At 51.6% G+C, this 320-nt stretch overlaps 1 protein-coding gene across 1 annotated transcript in view; it reads left to right on the forward strand.

Moving 5' to 3' along the window:
• Nucleotides 1–238: 238 nt before the first annotated feature.
• LOC104469849 (acetyl-CoA carboxylase-like) overlaps nt 239–320 on the forward strand; it is a 3866-nt gene continuing 3784 nt past the window's right edge. Inside the window, exon 1 of the mRNA XM_010084563.1 lies at nt 239–316. Coding sequence (XP_010082865.1) covers nt 239–316 — 78 coding nt within the window. The remainder of the gene's footprint in view (nt 317–320) is intronic.

The raw sequence follows: 320 nt of genomic DNA on the forward strand, positions 1-320 counted from the left end.
GAACGTGAGCGGGTTTGGCATCTCCGGCAGAACTTGGGTCAGAGCAGCGGCTCTAAGGGCTGCTGGCAGGAACCAGCTGCAGGAAACTGGAAATTGTGGAGCTGGTTTTACATTGTCCGTGTTTCTCGCTAAATGAACTGCGTGCTGGGACATCATTATTCTTTTTTAGGAGTAAGTCCAGTAAGTGTCACTTAACTGATGGCTCAGCTCCTTGGCATTTAAATGGCACAGAGTTTCCATGGGGAGAACTCCTCCGAAGCTCTTGCCTGAGTGTCAGTGGCAGGAGATCTCTGACGTGCGCCTGTCCCTGTCACAGGTAC

The sequence above is a fragment of the Pterocles gutturalis genome, unplaced genomic scaffold (genome assembly GCF_000699245.1).
Source record: "Pterocles gutturalis isolate BGI_N339 unplaced genomic scaffold, ASM69924v1 scaffold2250, whole genome shotgun sequence".
NCBI classification, from domain to species: Eukaryota; Metazoa; Chordata; class Aves; order Pterocliformes; family Pteroclidae; genus Pterocles; species Pterocles gutturalis.